Source organism: Haemaphysalis longicornis, unplaced genomic scaffold (assembly GCF_048455015.1).
Source record: "Haemaphysalis longicornis isolate Haplotype H1 unplaced genomic scaffold, Haemaphysalis longicornis Haplotype H1 scaffold_3, whole genome shotgun sequence".
Classification (NCBI taxonomy): Eukaryota; Metazoa; Arthropoda; class Arachnida; order Ixodida; family Ixodidae; genus Haemaphysalis; species Haemaphysalis longicornis.
Window position 1 is genome coordinate 61,376,008 of NW_027526335.1, and position 19,536 is coordinate 61,395,543.

The 19,536-nt window shown below is 49.5% G+C and overlaps 1 protein-coding gene across 3 annotated transcripts in view; it reads left to right on the top strand.

The window, feature by feature from the left end:
* LOC144174506 (uncharacterized) overlaps positions 1 to 19,536 on the top strand; it is a 110,750-nt gene that overhangs the window by 50,759 nt on the left and 40,455 nt on the right. For 2 of the 3 annotated variants that reach the window (XM_077703240.1, XM_077703241.1), the window contains exons 2-3: positions 17,477 to 17,558; positions 18,726 to 19,013. In XM_077703240.1, coding sequence (XP_077559366.1) covers positions 17,477 to 17,558; positions 18,726 to 19,013 — 370 coding nt within the window. The remainder of the gene's footprint in view (positions 1 to 17,476; positions 17,559 to 18,725; positions 19,014 to 19,536) is intronic. The other variant, XM_077703242.1, reaches the window with a different exon arrangement.

Here is a 19,536-nt window from a genome sequence, read left to right on the forward strand (position 1 = left end):
TGTATGGTTACTCCGCAGTTTGTCACATCCATTCCATCAAAGAGGTAACTAAGTCTGAAACATAACATATATCTCTGCCCATGGCTTACGAAAGCCTGTTGGATTCATTGGAAACCGCAGCAGTAAGAAACATTGGATTACCAGGGAATAGCTACTTACAGAGGGCGTTTGGAAGGCTAATACAAATGACGTATGGACACAATAATCCCTCAATAAATAGGAAAGTCGTCAGGCAGGGAGACTCCATCTTCCCGAAATTATCTGCCACATTTCTGGATGGGGGTGTTTTCGGGGCTTTGTAGGGAAAAGGCAGGGATACGAGTACATAGTCGAAATTTAAGCCACTTGAGATTTGCGAATGACATCGTCTTGCCCATTGAGTCCTGGGAGGACCTGCAAATAATGGCTCAGAAAGTCCACTCAGAAGGCGCAGTCATACGGTCAAAAATAAATATGACGAAGTCTAAAGTACTGTCACACCAAAGCACAGAAACTGCGCATTAGCATACATTATGAAATACGAAAAGACAGCATGGGAATCCAACCAGAAGGATCATTTGGATACGTGGACAATGAATATGAACTTTATTTCACTATTCATTGACTAAATATAATTGATCCCAAAACATGGCGAGACTCCGCAGCTAGAAAAGCATTTGCCCCATCTTATTGAGATCTTCTGTGGGAAAATTGTTCGAACGCCCCATCCTCTACAAATCGCTACCATATGTAGAAAAAAACAAACAAAAAAAAAACGAGGTACTCCTGTACACGATGTATGCATTCAAACCACAACTCGAAAAAAAAAAGGATAAACCGAGTACCTCCGCACAGTACCAAAGCAGTCACTGGTCTCGGCATTAAGGGAGCGTTTGACAACACCGATCATCACATCATATTCAAAACTTGAGCGCGGCCAACTTCGGCAGAACAACATAACACTGCACCAGATCTTTCCTAACGAACCGCACGGCCACGTAGGAATCGGCAGCCTTAGAACCCCGTCATCCCCGCACCAAACAAAAAAAGACGCCGCAGGGAGTGGAACTTTCGCCGACGCTGTTCTATATAGCGATAATGAAACTACCATTAAAAAAAAAAACTAAATCTAGCTAGGAGGCGCACCACATGTAATACCCAGACATCACACTGGACCACCACCGGCTCGCTGGTGGTGGTCCAGTGAATATAGCCGGGGCAAGACAACAGATGTACCGTACTGAGAGCCGGGCTAGAAGTATAGCAAGGCAGTTAACTCGACGAAGGGGTGAAGGAAGAATGAAATCTTTACTCAAGAACAGGTGCTGCTGTTAGGGCAGCCACCCGCGGTGGAGGGTATACCCTCAGTTCGAAATCCCATGGCAAAGGGGTGAAATAAAAAAAAAAAGTGGATTCGGGCATATCAAGATATGAGTTGTTAGATGCCTACAAGAGAGACCTTTGCTCTGCACGATGATGATGATATTAGTTTTATGCTTGCGAAAATTAAGGTTCATCTCTTAGAAATAACAGATGTCGACCTAGTGGTTCTGCGTTATTTCTCAAGTGGTGTTGCTCGCTGCGACAAATTTTTGTCAATTAAGGCAATCTACGAGGTCTGTCGGTGAAGACCGCCTTGCTTCTTTTACTTAGCGTCCCGCTAACGCCCAACATAGCTGCGTATCGCGCTGAAGACAAAAGACAAATGTAATTCATTCGAAAGATTCTCACGTGAGAATACGTTTTTCCACTTGTAGCTGAAGCCACTAGGCTAGATAATAAGGTAAACAGATGCGCGAGGGGTGATTCACTGGCCACTTCCTCACACTTCATCTGTGACGTCGCAGAAACTATAGTTTGGGCGACTGGCGACACCCGAGAGGCGCTGCCGCGAATAAGCACGATTGTTCGTTTGGTGGCACCCTTTGAAGGCTGGCATGGAGTTTACAGATTGATTACCCTGTTTTCACACCTCACCAATGGTGTTACCGCTGACGTTGTGTAGTGGGAAATTTGAAAGTTTGTCGGTACCGGTCCTTCTGGGAGTTGAGTTATATTTCAAATATAACGAGGATATATGTTTCCACCCCTGTTTAGGGTTGAAATATCAAATTTATTAAACGACCTCAAAGATCGCCCACCTCTAAAATCGCGCTAGCTTCGACGCCTTCGTCCCGCGGCCGCAAACACCGCCGATGTCTCGATTTTGAACAAAAGAGACACAAACTGCCACGCTTTGTTCTTCATTTCTCCGCAGTTTTGGTTGACGGTGCGGCCACTTTTGTGTAGTTTTTCGCACCTGACCCGGAAGTTCGCCCATCCCGTATTTCTCACTTGATGTCTCGGTAGTTTGGGTGGCCGTTCTTTCGGAACTTTACGGTAGTTATTCTCATTGTAAAACAACGAGCGGACAAAATTTGAGAGACGGAGAACTACTGGGGATGATGACGGGGGCGATCGACGCTTGATTCCTCTGACGAGCACTCTAGGTAATCAGATCCTCTCGATGAGATAAGATCGCCTTTTTTGTTCATTTTTCTTGCGCGCCACGTATCGACCTGCGTTCGATTTCGTCGTCCGCCAAAAGGTTAGAACGACGCGCCGCGGTGTCCAGATTGCGAGCGCCTCACATTTTCCCAAATGGGAGACGACGAAGTGCGGGTTCGTTTTGCTACAGGTGTGCAAAAAGAACACCACAAATGAGATGAAAGGAATCGACGGTTGTTTAGGAAGGGAGGGTGAGAGGGAAAGTGGGAGAATACAAAACGAAACTTGCGATTGAGGATTGGGGGGTTCGAACGTACAAATTGAACGCCTTTGTGGCACTTACGGCAGACCGTGCGCTAAAAAAAAAAAAGGAAAATAAACGTTGGTGCGGGCAGACCACCGCGAATGCACTCTGCATGGAAAGACAAGAGGCCACGTGTTTCGCTTCTCGCGGCTCATTTGCATTGCATGAAACGGCCGCGAGCGCGTCGCAAAATGCAAATTGTATCACGCATCTTTCACCCCCCCCCCCCCCCTCTCTAGCTGCCCTACACGCTAACATGAGCGGATCCCCCCCCCCCCCCCTCCCCCCCGCGTTCCCTTTTGTGTTCAGCGCGCACACATTTGTTTCCACCTATGGCGGCCTATACTCCACAAGCATCCTGTTGTATCTGTCGTCCACTGGGAAAAGAAAACACGAAAGGAAAAGTTAAAACGCGTTGCAAACGAAAACCGTCGCAAGTTAAGCTCGGCGCTATTTTCCGGGAGGGAGCTGGAAAGGTTTCGGTACATTGAAAAATCGAAGCCAATCATCGCTATAGAACAAGAATTGCTTTCGTCCGAGGCGTTGTTGGTCAACGTCGATAGTACACGCTCGCGAATAACGAACGAGGTGGCCCGAATTCGTGCTGAATCGTTGCCCGTCTGCTTGTGGGGGAGGATGTGTACTCTCCCCCTTATTTCGGACATCGGGGCCCCGCCGTATTGTGCGGAGGTGCTCTCTTGTGTGAGCGCGCGAACCATACTTTCCCCTTCTCTAATTCCACTTCATCGGCCGCTTTCTGCCAAGCGTTTTTTCGTTTTTATTTTTTTTTACCATCGAGGTGCGTGTTAAGTACGAACCGCATGCATGAGTTTGTGCATGCGATGTTCATCCCGATATGTGTTATGGGCGCTCTTCGGCCGCTTGCTGTTTCTCTTATCTAAGTTCATCACTGTATATGAATAAGAAAGGCGCCCGCTCCCGGAATCGTTGTGCTATATGTGCTGAGGAGGCCGGCCTAGATGAGACTTCTAGTGCGACTTCTTATTCTGTTGGCACCGGAAGAATAACGAAGAAGAGTATGCCGTTATCTTTTTTTCTTTATGTCAATCCACAAGATTTTCAACACAATCGCAGTGGCTTTCGTTGTGCAGTTGCGCACGGTGCAGCCTTTCAATGTTCCGCGCGAGTACACTGACGGTACTCCGAGTAAAAGCTGCCTCGCGAAGATATATATGCACATATATGCCACGTAGCGGTGGAGGCCACTTGATTCTGCATGCTTGTACGCGGTTACGAGCGGCAAGATGTGAAGGTCGAGTTTCGTTTGGTTACTTGTACTGGCGAGTAGCAGTTCCGCCATCCGTCGCGTCGCAAAAGCGATCTGGCTGTTGCGAGTGTCGCAATCTGACCTCAACTCTCCGCTGTGGCTCGGCGGCGTCCTGCTCCTGAGTGCGAGGTCACGGGTTTGAATCCCGGACGCTGGGCAAAAGGGGGATCGTTACTGTCCCTCATATTGTAACGATGCGATATTCCGTTCCAAGGTATACAAGTCAGGGGTCTCTTAGCAAGATTTGCCTCTGCTGGGGTTCGAACCCAGGCCGTTCGCGCCGAAAACTCTGGTTCTACTTACTTGTCTACTGAGGTCGAACGGCGGGGTTGTTTTAACAGTGGCTCAAAACAAATAGTAGGGGTTTTTTAAGTGAACCAGTAGGTGGCGCTAGGGGCGGGGCGTACATGAAGTGTGCAAGGGCAGGCCGTGGGGGCGGACCGATGGGAGTTTAAAATGGGGGGGGGGGGGGGGGGAAGGAGGGGGGGGGATAACCATTTAGGTTAGTGAAGGGTAGGACAAATAAGTAGAACAACACGCAAGTCGGTTGGTGACAACCGGCGTCCCGATACAAAGGGAGGGCCTCTAATCATCATCATCATCATCATCAAGTGGCAGGCTTGTACCCACAGGGAAACGGAATCTCGCTGTGACGAGGTGTTGAGCTATGTTCCAAAACGGACACGACTCAGTGTGATGATGGTTGGAGTAGTACGTTGGGCTGCGTGCCGGGAGGCGAACCTGTCGGTTTGTCTGCGTGCCATGAGGCTCATCAGAAAGGAAGAAGCAGGAGTACATACAAGAAGAGAACAACGACGAGGCTCGGATTCGGACTGGGCTAGCGTGTGGCCAGTTTTGCTTGTACCAGCAACCAACCCATCTACCGCGTACATTACGTAACGTAACAGCTATAGTTATTCCTGTTATCACTCATGCCGACATATGAAAAGGAGCGATGATGCGTCTCAACAAGGCCCTTCGCAGGACTCACTGCCCGCTAATTAAGCGCCGTGTATTCTTCATTACTCTACGCTGCCTCCAAAAGGAGACGGGGAGTAAGAGACTTTTCAGGGACCGCCGCCCCTGTTGTAACACGGGATAATGCTGCCGTCGCGTGCCAATCGAGTTAAACGCTTTCGCATTTAAAGCGCTTGGAGAGCTCTATACGTCGTTCGAATGCAGTGCTGAGTGACAGCGGAATCTCTTGTCGCAACCGCATTTCGACTCTGACAGGCTCATTTCGGCGTTGCCTGACAGATGGTCTGAGACACATGAAGGCTTTCCTGCCCGGCTCGTGACACGCGCTTCCGCTCTCGCCGCTCGCGGCAGGGTCGTCAATGTAGCGCTGCACAGCGGCATGCAGGCTGTCTCTGCAGAGCCGCGCCGGTGTCGTCGCTTTCGCATGTCAGAATCGCCAGTCATCTTTGCGGAGAAAATACTCCAGCGTGGAACGCGGGCTGAACGCATGGAACGCTGAACGCAAGCGGACTCGTGTGAGGCGGCGTTTCGGAAACAACTCAGGCCGACCTCTTCCGTAGTTTGCAAAACTAGCTTCCTGCGTCATGCCGACATAAGGTGTGTGTAGAACAGGCTCCACAGCGGAGCTTGCGCGGTTTTACGCAAACGCATCTATTCCAAGAGCTGCTGTCACGCGCTAAATGCAACTGTCGCGGAGCTACCACCTTGAGCCGCCAGGGACGGAGCCGTGAGATCCCCTGGTGGAACGCTTTTAATGGCGATGACAGACTAATGTACAATGACGATGATAGTGTGACGGTATGTTTCGGCGGCTACGTCGTTTTCTTCTACGATTCCCAACAGCAACAATTAGGCTCACAAAATGAAGTCCCGGTGTTGTGCGGGAAAGCTAACCTTGCTGGATGCAACGCGCAAATGTGGATGCCCTGAATCGGTATCGTCGAGGACTGCGCAGCCATCGTGTATGAAGACGTGATCCTTCCACCTATTACACTTTAGATACTCCCTGTCGTAATCGTAGCGAGCTAATTCGAATGAAGTGGAGGAAAGATAAAACTCGCGTGTAAACTCGGTAGTCGTTCGGGTGATTCCGTAAAGCAACGGTTCTCAAATGGGGGTCCGCGGACCCCAGGGGGTCTGTGAGGCCTGTTCAGGGGTCCGCGAAGCCTTTCTCAACCTCCCCCCCAATGCAATAGTGTGTCTTCGCTGCATGACACCTACATTGATTTCCTGCTCCGCATTGCACATCTATAACGCTGGCCTTTTGCACAACACGCCAGCAATGCAAAAAAAGCCAGACGCACGAGCAGCAGCAAATCAGTGTTTGGACAACTGTTAGCTGCAAGAGCAAATCTTTTCACAATACGGCGCGCTTCAGCATGAAAGTCAGCGCAAAAGGTGGACATTGAATATGAGCGGGAAACTATAACTGCATCTTCAAATTGCTTGATATTGTGACGTAGATCAATACAGTGTATCATGGACCCGCCGTGGTGGTTCAGTGGCTAAGGCGTTGCGCTGCTGAGCACGAGGTCGCGGGTTCGATTCCCGGCCGCGGCGGTCGCTTTTCTGATGGAGGTGAAAAGCAAAAACGCCCGTGTGTACGAGATTTCGGCGCACGTTAAAGATCCCCAGGTGGTCAAAATTAATCCGGAGCCCTCCACTACGGCGCGCCTCATCGCCTGCGTTGCGTCGGCGCGTTAAACCCGACAATCAAATCAATCACAGTGTATCATGGGGTCCTCCATCACTTTTGCAATGCCAAAAGGGGTCGCCGGCACACTCATGGTTGATAACCATTGCCGTAAAGAATGCATGAACCCCAGAGGGATGTCAGAGCCCAGGTATAGTTCGCGCAGAAGAAATTCGGCACTTTGTCGCCCTACTTATGGGTAGGGTCTCTCTCTAGTTCCTCCTTCTACGGTATATTATCTATGGTATAGGATATCGGATTACCCACTGGCCTATAGGAGCAGGATTCTCGTTATCCCTCCATTGAGTTTACGTTTACGCCCTATTGGCAGCCACTCCGTTTAGCGGATGGTCCACCTTTTGTCCCTCGTGCGCATGATGTGAACCGCCCACACCAATTTTTTTCGCTCCCATGGGACTTACTATCACTCGATCCCCGGACGTCCTCCTTTCCATAGCCCGCTTGCCCGATCTAAGTTTCCTTTCAGATCGCTTAGTGAGACCACAAGTGCCTGCCCTGTACGTGATTACTGGAAGAACGCATTGGTTATACCAGCCTTACATATATATACCAGATGCGATTGATTGATTGAATTTAATTTCACCGGAGGTTTCTGGCGTTACCTTCCTGAAGGGGTGGCGACCACGCTACGATTTTTAACCCAAATGATTATTTGTCTACTTCACCCACTTTGTGGTGTCTTAGTGGCGGGCTGCCCGCCGCGGTGGCTCAGTGGCTAAGGCGTTGTGCTGCTGAGCACGAGGTCGCGGGTTCGATTCCCGGCCGCGGTGGCCGCTTAAAAGATTAAAGATCCCCAGGTGGCACGTTAAAGATCCCCAGGTGATCAAAATTAATCGGAGCCGTCCACTACGCCTCATTGCCTGCGTTGCGTCGACGCGTTAAATGCTACAATCAATCAACCAATCAATCAATCAATCAATCAATCAATTAGTGGCGAGCTTCAATACTATCTGGCCTTTTTCGCCGACCCATGTATCACCAGTCTGCCTGTAAAGACTGCACCACGCACAAAGGGTGTTATGGCGGTGAAGCAAGCGCCTGTAATAATGGGAAGCACACTGGCACTGCTCACACTCGCAATACTCGCGCTACCCCAATTCTTTTTTGTAAGGATCCAGAGATCCTTGCTCCTATCACAAGTGCGCTTGAGTATCTCATAACGTCTGTCGTTAGCTTAAGAAGCTAGCGTCGTTAGCGTTAGCGTAGATCCTTGTGCATAAGTAATTATGCCAACCCAAAGGATGATTCGCAATTTAAATACAATCACTGCAGCTAACTCTGCCTGTAATTTTTTCAGTGTTATTTCAGCGTTTTGGTGAAGCCCAAGGTAGCTAACTTCAATAGAGAGTTTTGAACATAGCGGGTAGCGTACTCTACGCTATAGGGTATCTGGACCCGACGGTGCTTGTGCGTGCGGGCACGGCGCGAGGAAAAGCCTATCTCCTGAACGAATTCGCGCATGCTCAGTCGTGTCCTGGTACCCGCCGCGGCTAGCGTAGCGTATGCTACCCGCTATGTTCAAAACTCTCTAATGGCGCAAATTTTGCTAAACGTATACGTAATATATGCTCCGTTTTAGAGGGCTCATACTCTATGTTGCGCTCTAACGACGATTTAAGATGTCTGAAGATAAGAGTCTAATACTCCAAACTTTGTACAATGCCCTTATTAAAACCTTAATATTGCGTCCTAATTTATTAAGCCGATTACATCCGCACTAGCGTTATGTATTGTCTGCGGGTGCTGATCGTGCACCCGCAGATCGTGCACCCGCTATTTTGTCCGGTTTTCGCAGTCGAACCTGTGCACATTGCAAGGCGATGCATCCACTTGGTAGCTCGTGTACCTTTACATGTTCCATGAGTCAAGTGCGCCCAGTGAGGGATTTTTTTTGCTTGCGCATCTTAAATGGATTGGAAGTCGCGTGACTTCCTTTCGCGCCGATTTCTAGTTCCGTTATGGCCTTTCTCTTTAAAACTTCAACGTCCTTGTTTCTATGTCGTTTTTTAGTCCGGTAAACTGTGGTATAGCTAGTTCACACAGACAAAATCAAAATGCGCACAAGAAAGTGACTGCTTGCTCTAGTTACAAAGCCGCTTTCTCAGGCAAGGCAGCTACGCTGTTTGCAGCATAGCAGCCGAAAAAAACACTGGGTACTGCAAACGAGGTAGGCCTAACGGGCGAGGCACCCAGGCGTCTGCGTAGTTAATGACGCCTGAAGCAGAAGCGACAAAGAAAGGTACGCAAGTCGCCCTAAAAAAGAAAAGGTGGAAAATGAAACAACGAAAGGCACGAGCGCAGAAGTACTGGGCCATTCAGGCGGATCAGTGAAGCGGAATGAACATCATCTAAAACTTGTCCCGTTAGTGGCCGAGTTTGCCGACAGGTCGCACGCCATTCTCTCGAGCTGCCGAAGTCTCTCCTTTACGGGACAGTTGGCGTGAACTTTCTTCTTTTCCGCGATCGACTGCGTCGTTTGCTTTTTCGCCGCTTCATCCTTTCCTCCTTCTTTTTTCGTTGATCGTTGCTTCGTTTTCTTTTATGCCACTGGGCTCCGTTTCCCACTTGCTCCTACTGACATTGTCCCGTGTCTGCCCCACTCGTTTTGAGCTTCAGGCTGCGTGGACGCCGATACCGTTCGAGCTCCTTGGGAAAACTCGAAAGCGTGAAAGTGTGAGCCGAAGCGAGCCGTCGTTAACAAACAGCTGAGGCGGTGAAAATAACCAATGACTGTCCAAGGCACTTCTCGTTGAAGGAGCGAGTAGCCTTTTAGCGCCCTTGCGTCTATAGTAAAGTAAACCCCGTTATTACCAAGTCCTCGGTACAGTCATGTGGCTTCGTTGTAAGCGTTACTTCGTTAAAGCGGAGATTGACAAAACTTTGTTCTAGCGAGGGCTCACTGTATATCTCAGTCGTTTTTTTTAAACAGGGCTTGGGATTGTACTCGAACTTCGCAGAGAATCCCCGCTGTGTAGTGCGTTCCATCTAATACTTAAATTGGCGGTATTATATGCGTCTTCCGTACGGAAAAAACAAAACTCAGTGTTGGGTTCACGTTTCCACTTACCGAGAGCAACCAATAAGAAAGGGTAGTTCCAAAATTTTTTTTTCTTTTTTTTTTCGTCACCAAAGCGGGTGACCTTTATTGGCGCTAGACAACTGGGTCACGTCGGTATTGCGAGTTAGGGAGCATTCAGTTTATTTATTTATTGAATAAACTTTTATTGAGAAAAGCATATGAGAAAAGCCAATATAGGAAAAGCCAATTTTTGTTGTTAGAAAGGAAAAAGAAACGGAATTTAGATAACATCATGAAACAATGAGGCATTTATTACAGCGCGTAACTTGGGGTACTCCAGCGTACGTTCAACGCCCAAGCTTCAGAACTACGTCTGGCGCGGCGCAGTTAGCATGTACGCTCTGTGGGCGAACTTTTGTCGATAATCCGGAGTACAAAAAAATCCCGGGCCATCTCCACTAACGTGCAACCTGGGGACCGGCGAAGCACGCAGCGCATAAGTGTATTCTTGGCGAATTGGCATTTTTGCCCACGGAGATGAAAGCGTTGCGTGGTAGAGGTATAAAGCTTTGCTGTAAAGGTCTGACTCTCGTGTCTTTGAAGCACGAAGAATTCTAGCGCGAGGCGTTGGAAAACGAGGCCGAAGTGAACGCCAAGCAGCAGGTACCGAATCGCGTCGTACACCCCAAACCCAAACGTTAGGCACACGGAGCGCACCCCCGAGAGCTGCTCTACGTGGGCATTCTAGAAAAGTGGTGCGTACCTCCGGAGTAGAACGAACTCGCAGTGTGGGATTGGCAAACCAAAGAATCCATCACGAGAAAGCTTCACGGAGGGGTGCATGATTTTTTTCCCTTCCCTCTCCTTTACCCAAAGTGTTTCTTCCTTCTCGAGTGGCGCAACACCATCACGTCTGCAGGGGCGATGCATTCAGCTGCGACAAATTTCCAGCTAGCGACTTGCTATTCTGAAACCAGAGGTGGTTCCAAAAAAGCTTAAAAATACAAAGGAGTGGTTGGGGAGGTTCACTGAAGACTGGAAGACAGGAGGCTGTTGCTGAGCTGCATCTTTATATCTTGGTAACTAAAAAGCCGTTCAGGGAAGAAAGCGGGAAGGCCGCTTCCGCCACCATCTCGACTTCGTCACTACGGGAACGCTAAAGAACTCGAGAGAGTGTGGTTTAGCGGCGTTTCGTAGAGGTGCATGGAACTAGAATACCTTTTTCTTCTTCTAGAACACCCTCGAACTTCGAGAAAGCTTCTAAAACATTGTAGGAGGGGAAAGTGTTGGGCACGCGCGGTAAGAAGTGGGAGGTGAGGTGTCGCGGAAGCCGATCGGTCGGCCCGTCAGCGGTGGTCATCAGCACTCGAGCGGGAGAAGCGGTGCGGCTCTCGGTGTGGGAAAGGCGGCTATCGATGAGGGCGAGAACGAGGGCCTCTTCGGGCAGCCGCCGCGGCGCGGTCGCGCCAACGGTCCTCCCGCCGGCCGCTCGCGTCGGCCGCCGCTGCCGGGGGATCGTGTGGCATGTGCTCGGCCCAGCGACGACGCAAGCAGGGTGAGTCGCCCCGCTCGAGAAATGCTTTCGTCCGCGCCTACAAACAATGCTGCCACATGAGCCGAGGCACTGTTTCGAGACCTCACTGGACGCTGTCGGCTCGCAAAATAGGGACTGTGAGGCCTCTTGCGACTTTGCCCGAGTGTCTGGCGTAGCGGCTTAGCTGTAGCGTGGGCATCAGCAGGGGGGTGCAAAAGGGGCACTTGCACCGCCCCCCCCCCCGTAAACCCCCCAGAACAATGGCCACCCCAGAACAATGGCCAACTTCCCCCCCGGCTTCTCACTTTCCTCCGCAATTCAACGGGTTTGCCCCACTCGAGACAAAATCTGACCGACGACTATGAGCTGTAGTGACAATGGTTATTTCTACGTTACGCTGCGAACCTGTGGATGCATGCACTTAAAAAAAAGCCGCTCAAAGAAAAGCTGCGGATAGTTTTGGATCTCGTGGTACCAGGAAGGTGATGCGACGAAGGAACAACTCTGGTGGGCCACCATGGTAGCGGAGTGACTGCCGATAGGCGAACGAGGTGATTGATCCGATTGAGGGACGAATTAAGAAAATTGGGGGGGGGGGGGCAAAGAATGAACTCGGTGATTCGTCATTCGTCTTGCAGTGGTGACAATGATGATGATGATCGTAGAACCCCCGATTTCCTGTGACGTCTCACTAATGCCCGTGCTACACGGTAACTTTAGGTTGACAATTGGACTCTCGCCCACAACTTCGCCTTGCGTATTTACAGTGGAGCACTCAATAGACAGTTGGTTCAACGGCCTTCGGAAGGCCTTTGAAACAGCCGCGTAGCACAGGCATAAGCAACGGAATCTATTGGCAACAATGATCACCGCGTGTCGATAATTATGAGTCACTGGTGAGCTTTGATCACTTTGTAACGGTGTCGGGCTGCGGAGTAGTCGTCATTCCTAGAAGCTTTGCGTGGTAAGGGGGTTCCTAGGTGCGAGCAATGTATCCTCGACTATCCTAACCTGTCGCCCTGCACCGTCGCCCTGCACCCGGGCTTGCGCTGAACCTCTTGGGCTTAAACTCGAGGGAGGAACACCACCTCTTCTGCAATGTGGTATTAGGGAGAGCGATGCACGTCGCCTCGATGGCCAGGGCTGATTTGTTTGGAAATCGACGTGGTATGGCTGACTTTGGATACTGTGACGTAATGAGGCCTTTATATAGCCCGTGGACGTATGTTAAATAGAATTGTTACCCTATTAAACTAATTTTGTGGTTTATATAGTGGACCAGCCATCAGTTCCCCTTTCGGGTTTGCAAAAGTGATAGGCTGCGCCCACGATGAACTACGTTGATCCGTGTCATAGTGACAAACAATTTGCACTTTAAGCTAGTTTCCCCCCGTAATTATTCAATGCCCACCTCTTGTCTGACTTCTATTGGGATGCGGGTCATCTTGACAAACAATAAGCTCTTGCAGCTAAAAGTCCCCTAACAGTGTACGGTCGAGCCCACTTATAACGAACTCGACCGTCACTCTGTATTTGTTCGTTATATCGCTATAAGTGTAATAACCATTTTCTGCACGCATACGGTGGGCGCACTGACGCGGCCGCGGACATCGGCTGGACGGCGCGCGCCGATAACAGGCTGCAGCCATGAAGCGAAGTTTGCCGCTCGCCCACCGGAATCGAACTCCCTGCCCAAAAAGAAGTTAAACAAAGCGTAATAATAGTTCATAATATATGCATAAATGTCCTCTGAATTGTCATCGGGGCCGTTGCGTTTCCTGGTCGACGGGTCGGCATTGATCTTGGTGCTCAGGATCTTCCCTCCGTCTTTAAAAATTGTAGAGATTGTCGAATTAGACAGATCGTACTTCTCAACCCGGTCGCAGTTTTTTTTTCTGCCTGCGTAAGATCGTTCACAATATCCGAAGAGAATGCCCGATGACACATGTGGCACTCTACGTGTTTCGGCTGAAGCCGAAACACGTCGTTTCAGGTTGCTTCCGTTTCAGGTCAGATTGACACGCGTTTCAGGTTGCTTCCTGTCTTTTGTTTCACTTTTGTCTCGGCCGAACTGGAGAGCTAAGCGCGAGCAAGCATGAAAGGGTATTACCGAAATTCGTGCGTACCTAATTTTGTGTCCCTACGAAATCCGTTCGCTAAATGTCCGCCCAACGCGTGTGCTCACAGGTGTTGGCACAGTGCCACGCCAACTTTCTGCAAGTTCGCCGTCGTCTTCCTTTTTTCACCCCTATCTCGCTTCACCCCTCTTCCGTCGTCTGCTCCCTCCGTCCCGCTTATAATCAATACATCCAAGTTCCAACGAGTCAGGACATCCCCTAGGTCACGTGATGCCCGAGTCACAACATCCAACGAGTCAAGAGATCCGCCCGCCTGCAGACGAAGTTGGAGGGAGGCAACATGTAAACCACGACGACGACGTCCTTTTAGGGGCAAAGCCCCTTAGGGGCTGGGGCTGTTGGCGTCTCCTGTCGTCGTCGTCGTCGTAATCGTCATTCGTCTCATGTAGTCACTGTACTAAAACACCGGGAAACTCGTTTACGCCTCGCGCTAGAACGTAACGCGTACTAAAAAACACCGGGACACTCGTTTACGCCTCGCGCCAGAGAGCTTCGTGCTTCAAAGACAAGAGAATTTTACAGCAAAGCTGTATACCTTGACCCCCCAACGGTTTCATCTCCGTTGGCAAAAACGCGCCAAGGCGCCAAGAATACACTTATACACTGCATGTTTCGCCCCTCACCAGGTTTCACGTTAGTGGAGATGGTCCAGGCTATTTTTTGTTTGTTTACACTTTCTTTCTTTCCGGTCATCTTTTGCTGACAGCAATCAGTTCTGTAGGAAAAGCGTTATTCCCACGCAGTTGACTGGACCCTTCGCGTCGCGGAAAGCCGATCAAGTGGTGACTGCGAATGCCAGGCGCGGTCGAGCGATGGTCGATCGTTCGCTGTACTTGAGTTGCACCCACTAGCCAGTTCGTTATATCGGAAACAAAATGCCATTGCCTCAATGCATGTTGTGACTGTCGTTCCTCGTTCGTTGGTTGTAACCGAGCGTTCGTTATAGCTACGGCCGTTATAAGTTTAGCATTGCTTGGGATTGGGCGAGTTGGTTCATGATTACTGGAAACCTTCAGCTGGAACGCACGGAAACGAAGGCAGGTGCATAAATGACAGAGCCCGAGAACACGCCGGACACCTTCCATTCTTTATTGTCGCGATTGTACATGCACGAATCGACGAAATCGACATTATCGGACGGAAACACAATCGCCTGACACGGGAAATTATTGAGGCACTTGCTACCGACAAGAGGGACGACACGTGCGTTAGCAACGCTCCCGTCACATTAACCGACAAAAAAAGGACGTGCTCTGGGGGTATCCAGTGGACTGATCGTGCCAAATTTTCACTAAGTTGTGCAATGTTTCTCAGTATATATGTGTTTTTCTTCAGTAAATTTTTAATTCCTAGTCAGCATTGTGTCCGTGTTTCTCTCGGCCGTCCTTCGTTTCCGTACGTTCCAGCTAAAGGTTTCCAGCGTTATAAGTGAGCTCAACTGTACCGCGTTTTGCGTGTCTGGCTTTTCTGCATAGCTGCCGTGTTGTGCGAAAAGCCAACTTTATACCCAGTGCTATTCGAAGAAATTACACGTGCAAGTAATGCAGTGAAGCCACCTTTTTTCAGGGCAAGCAAGGTTTGGTGGAGAGGAGAAAAGAATAGATGAGGGGGGCTTCACGGACCACGGACCCCTGAAATTCCCTTGTGGTCCACCAATTAAGAATCACTGTAGTGGAGAATTATAAAAGAAAACCACATTGACGTACTAATTTTCTTTCTCCTGTCAGGTCGTCAACGTGGTGGAAGAAAAATCACTTTATTCATGTACGTTTATAAACAATTAAGCTTGTTGCTGAGCCAATACAAGACAATAGCATCGGTGTGTACTCCGATGATTTATAGTCGTTCTAGCTGCACTAATCAGACCATCGCTTGGCATTGGTGTGGCTGAAACTCGTACCATCATCACTTCTTTTTAAATGGCATAATTTCTCAGTGCAGATGGTCCGGCGCTTGCCCCGAATCATCATCGCCAATAATCACCATCTCTAATCGTCATCGGTTGCATTTACCGGGCGTAGATTACCATCCACCTGAACAGGGGCGTTTACAAATTCGCGCTTTTATCTTTTCTTGGCCCTGTACAATTGCTCTTGCTAATCTCTTGCTGGTAATGATTAGTTACATTCGCGATTTTGTACTCGTTTTCTGCACGCGTGCGGTTTTAATACTTATCGCTATCTGGCCATGCTGTTGCGACTTAAGGGCATGGTTGTGCTGTTTATCAGTCGAAAAATTAATCGCGGTTAATATACCCTTAAATGCCAACTAATATACTAATTGAACCCACCCTTCACGCCAACTGCATTCAAATGTCATTTCGGCCACATTTATTTCGAACGTACAGTACCACCAAACCAACTGGGACGTGGATGGTAGCCCCGTCTCGTTAACCAGTTTCATCATCATCATCATCACCACCTCGACCACTGCAGCGTAAAGGCCTCTCCCATTATTCTCCAATTACCCCGGTCCTGTGCAAACTGCGACCAATTTATCCCCGCAAACTTCTTGATCTCATCTGCCCATCTAACTTCCTGCCGTCCTCTGCCATGCTTGCCTATATCTAGGGATCCACTCTGTTGCACTTAATGACCAACTGTTATCTTGCCTTCGCATTACATGCCCTGCCCACGTCCAATTCTTCTTCTTAATTTCTACTAATATGTCCTTCAGCTTAGTTTAAAACATTTAAAATAGCTCCGTCGCAGATGACGCTGCACCTGCCGGCGGATAACGCAAACAACCACGAAGCGGCAGTGACATTGCGGCCGGCCGGGTGCTTGGTTCTCCGGCCGGGAAGGGCAGGGAGGGCAAGCTAAGGTTACCACAGTTTATCGACTAAAGCGCATAAAAAATAAAATGAACCGTCGCAGTGTAAACAAATGTCACGTGATGCGAACTGACCAATGATCATGGCAATGGCACAGAATAAAATGAGTAAAGAGCGCCGATACTCTGAAACCTTACCTAGTGACACTAGTCAAATCTGTCGTCAAACCTTCCCAGACGCAAATCGCAAACGAAGAAAAAAAACCATGCGACGATTTTTCGCGCACTGAGTAAACGCATCTTCGAACGATTTAAATGTATACCGATACGTTGTTTATGAGATAAAGATGTGCTATTGTACTCCTTCTTCGTTATCGATGCATGTGTTGTCTTATCTAGAACCGTTCCTTTTTCGCGATTTTCAAGTAACCGTTTTGACCCAGTGGAAGCCTCGTTTCACGCATGCGCCGTGTGTCCAGACATCTTATCAGAGCGTTTCGGTCGACCAACCGGTCTACGGGGAAATGCATGAGTTATTTGACAGGTCCCACTGAGAAAGCTTTCGCTTAAAAAAGATTACTGGTTTGCTGCCCTGCACTGGTTGCAAACTGCGTTCTGCAGCGCATGCAAAAACGGTGGCGGGAGCCACGGGACCCGTCGAGACGGTGCAGAGACAGGTGGTGCGCCGCGCCAGGGATTTATACACCCCCCCCCCCTAACACCCCCCCCCCCCCAGAAGGACTTCGACTCCCCCCCAAAAAGATTCCACAACCACAAGCACCCTGCCTAGGGATTTATACAACCCCCCCAAACATCCCACCGACCCCCCCCCCCCCCCCCCAAAATCGAAATTCTGCATAAATCCCTGCGCCGCGCTTCGACTTGACGTCACCCTGACAACGTCAGCACCGTTGCGAATATGGCTCTCTCCACTGTGCCGTTCTGTACTCATCTATTTATTGCTCGCTCTGTTGACAGATCGACACGGATCTGCGGAGCTACGTGAAAATGTTGCTGACGTACCTCATCTATCATTCACGCAATAATAACGGGAATCCGACTTTTAGGGCGATATGATGGAATGCAGACATGGCAAACTTCAAAACTGCACGAATAGTTTCTGTGGGTGTTATGGAAACAGATAAAACTGGTAGCGTCATGATGCAGTGTTGTCTTATCGGAATAAACTGATAAACTTATTCCCAACGCTTGGTGATTTGAGCTTGCATTTACACTAGTAAATTTTTCCTTGTTTGCTCGCAGGCCGAACTGACTTGAGCGGCATCGACAACGACGGCCTCGACTTCAGCCAGCTCGAAGACTACATCAACAACGAGAACAACATGTAAATAACGAGCTCGCATGTTCCGTACTATGTTTCCCTCTAGCATCGTAATTTATTTGTGTCTTAAAAGGTTGCCGAAAAAAAAGCATGAAGCAGCAATCGCGGACTGTAATAAACTAGCCAAGTCCCAGAAAATAAACATGCTTTGAGTATGTATTTTCTACTCTCTTTTTTTTTTGTCCTTTGACAAAGAAAATGCACCAGCTTTTTCTGTGAGGAGCGAAAGCAGAAGGCAGTACCTTAGGATGGCGGTTTTTCAGTTACTTGATAATGTAGAGCTCTAGGCGATATATGCTGAGCAGACCATGTAGTGGCTCCCGTCAGTGGATTCATGTGTAACAGAACCTGGGGGGAGAATTAAAATCTATACCATTATCCGGAATTCAGGTTAATAAGCACTGAGAAGCCTTCTTTGCAAAATAAAACAGATTCGAAGCTTTTCTGTCTAGGCGCTGATTCAGTTTACGCAGTTCATCGTGGACAAACAAACAAATAATAAAAATAATGAACTGGCGCTTTGCAATCTGCGTTGTGGGGAAGCTAGTCCTTTTTGTCAGATAAAGGTTCTAAAGAGGTGCTTGTGCGGCTGTCACCATATCACGCGGTCAAAGCAACATGGTTTGTAGTTGGTCAAGTTAAGGAAAGGCGTACACGAGCGCTGCACAAACGTACTCAAAAGACTTACACAAACGTACTTACACGGCGCTTGTGTACGTCTTCTCCACTTTTTTCCGTGTTTCGCGCTGTTTCGTTCGACGCTGTCAAACCATACCGCAAGCAGTTAATCTAGATTGAAACAAATCGGCCACGACGCGTTAATCTTTTGCCGAAAAGCCAGAAGGCTATACAGAAGAGGCGCTTCTCGCCATCATTATACTCCCAAGTTATCGTGGGTAATTGCAATTTTATCTTTTTCTTAGACACTGCGTCAGCCACGAGCGCTCAATCGCGCTTCTAATAGCCCGGATGTTGAAATTTCGTCTACTGCGTGTTTAGAAAGGTGGCTTATTTTTCTCGGCTTAACGCCATCGTCGTCATCTCTACGGCGCATTACTTCTGCACGTGTTGTATGCTCAGCCCATGATTGGACTGCAATGTCTGTGCGAGTATTGATAAACAAATAACCAAAACAAACAAAAAGAACGGCCCAGTAACAACAGCTTCCAGTGCAGTTGAGCGGGAGCCGGGAATGAGCCACTTATGCGCGCCAGACCCGTTCGGACGGGTGACGTCCACCAACGGGTCCGTGCTCCAATGGTGCAGCTACTTCAACGAGCAGCTGGTGAGCGGCGGGTCTCCGACGCCCGGCGGCAAGCGGCCTTGCGCCCCAGTCCCGCCCCCCTCGGGGCCACCCGGCATCGACTCGGCCTCGGTGGTCGCTCTCCTGCACAACGCGCTCTCGCAGGCCGACACCGGGGCCACCAGCGCGCCCCTGCCCACGGGCGCGGTTCACGGGTAAGACCTTACTTAGAACAGGGCTTCTCAAATGGGGGTCCGGGGAGGCATTGCAGGGATCCCCAATTCGAATTGGGGATCCCTGATCGTTTTACCTTAAGTTTCTGAGCCTAGCTGGAAATGCAAAAATGCACGACTTCTACGTTTAATTTCTCCGCGTAGCCCGTGTGTCAACGTTGGCTTTTGGCACGGCACGCTAGTTATGCGAAAAAATTTACACCGTCTTCCCGCGAGGGGAACCATGGGGTAGATGCAACGCATCGGGGGTTGCCTTTGCGTTTCCGTTATGTTAGCGATGTCAGCGTGTGGATTGCTGTTGTTGTGTATCCTATTTACGCAGCATGTTCACCCCCGTTGCGTCGCATCTACCCCATGGTTCCCCTCGCGGGAAGATGGTGTAAATTTTTAACCGAGCGCAAGCTGAGCGCTAACGCACAGCTGGCACGGCGACGGGAGCGAGCGCAGCCGAGCGCAAGCTGCGCGCTGACCGCGCTGACGCACAGATTGCGCTGCGGTGAGAGCG